The following is a 1,607-nucleotide window of genomic DNA, read 5'->3' on the forward strand; positions in this document are numbered from 1 at the left end:
TACGGTGGCATAATGAATGAGATTTCAGAGTCTGAGACTCCTTTCCCTCACAGGTCAGGGAACTTATTTAACATTCATTATGTAGTGGTATGGGGAGAAGACGATGCTTCAACATCTCAGAAAAATATAGATTTTATGAGAAGGCTTTACAAGTACATGGAACCCTACGTTTCAAAATCTCCCAGAACAGCTTACATGAACTACAGGGATCTTGACCTTGGAAGCAATAACAAAGGCCATTACACAAGCTACAGACAAGCAAGCAGATGGGGTCTGAAATATTTCAAGAATAACTTCAACAGATTGATTCGTGTGAAGAATATGGTTGATCCGGAAAATTTCTTTAGACATGAACAAAGTATCCCATCTCTTTTATAAGAATGAGGAAGATAGATGGTTTAATTAACTAATGCTTTATTGATAGCTAGGATTCTCATACTATACAGGATTTTAGATTCTTACTTAGCATAAATAAAGATACAATTTGTGTATTGAAAACCGTGTATATCTTTATGCATTCTTCAAAATAAATATATATTCATAAATAAAACTGTTCATGTCTTGGATTATATAAAAAAAAAAAGTTTCTCATCTGGTAATCTCTATTTTTTTTTAAAAAAAATTCGAATTCCAAATTTGCAAGATAGACATTTATTTATATGCATTTTTAAGAACATTTTTGTGATATACTTTTGTATTTTTTGTAAGTGAATTGTGGTATATTTTGTTATATAATAATGTAAGTCTAGAGTTGATTTTTCAACCAAAGAAGATTCGTATGCTTCATATTTTAATTTTATGAATATAAATTTGAATATAAATTTATGTGATTTATAATATCGTGTGTTTTGTGCATCTTATTATAAATGTAAATTTATCATATCAAATTGGTATGCTAAATAAATTTCATATTATTGATGTTCTAATTTTTATATGAGATTTTTTGATTATTTATGTTACATGCTAGTAATTATATGGGAAATTATGAGGACAACCCTATTATTTTAATCTATTTCTTGAATCTCTCAAATTAAAATGGATGGCATCCAATGCCATTAAATTAGCTGCTAGTCCTTGAGGAATTTTAGGCAACAATTGCCACCCTACTAATCGGTTTAAGTGATTTTAAAACTCCATAAATTATTAGTCAAACTCATGAACAAGACTGCTATAAATTTTTAACAAGTGTGTTTAACAATTAAATACAAAATTTATGGAGAATTAAGCCACCAAAAAATGATCATAGCTACCCAAAATTTTCTGCATCAAATTTTTGTTGTTTTGGAACTTGAAAACATGTTTTTTATGAACCTTTGAATACCAAATCAAGTATAACTGAAACATGCAGCAATTTAAGTTGATAAAACTAATCTTTAACAATTAAAAATTGTTCATAACACTATCAACACACTATTCTCCAAAACATACCTTGAAACTATTCAATTTTAACTTGGTTTCATAAGCCTTTTAATCCATTCATTAGTTTCTCAATTAAACATGATTTTAAATCTTTTAAAAATGTTTCAATGTATTAATAACATACGGTCTAGATTTGAATTAAAATAAAAAAATAAAATTTAAAAAAGCCTTCAAAATCGATATATATA

General features: G+C 27.3%; 1 protein-coding gene across 1 annotated transcript in view; it reads left to right on the top strand.

Annotated features, from left to right (window-relative positions):
• The window catches only part of LOC110427310 (tetrahydroberberine oxidase-like), a 6,259-nt gene extending 5,709 nt beyond the window's left edge, over positions 1-550 (top strand). Inside the window, exon 4 of the mRNA XM_021442802.2 lies at positions 73-550. Coding sequence (XP_021298477.1) covers positions 73-378 — 306 coding nt within the window. The 3' untranslated portion in view covers positions 379-550. The remainder of the gene's footprint in view (positions 1-72) is intronic.
• The last annotated feature ends 1,057 nt before the right edge of the window (positions 551-1,607 follow it).

Source organism: Theobroma umbraticum, unplaced genomic scaffold (assembly GCF_002168275.2).
Source record: "Theobroma umbraticum cultivar Fairchild unplaced genomic scaffold, ASM216827v3 scaffold_228.0, whole genome shotgun sequence".
Taxonomy (NCBI): Eukaryota; Viridiplantae; Streptophyta; class Magnoliopsida; order Malvales; family Malvaceae; genus Theobroma; species Theobroma umbraticum.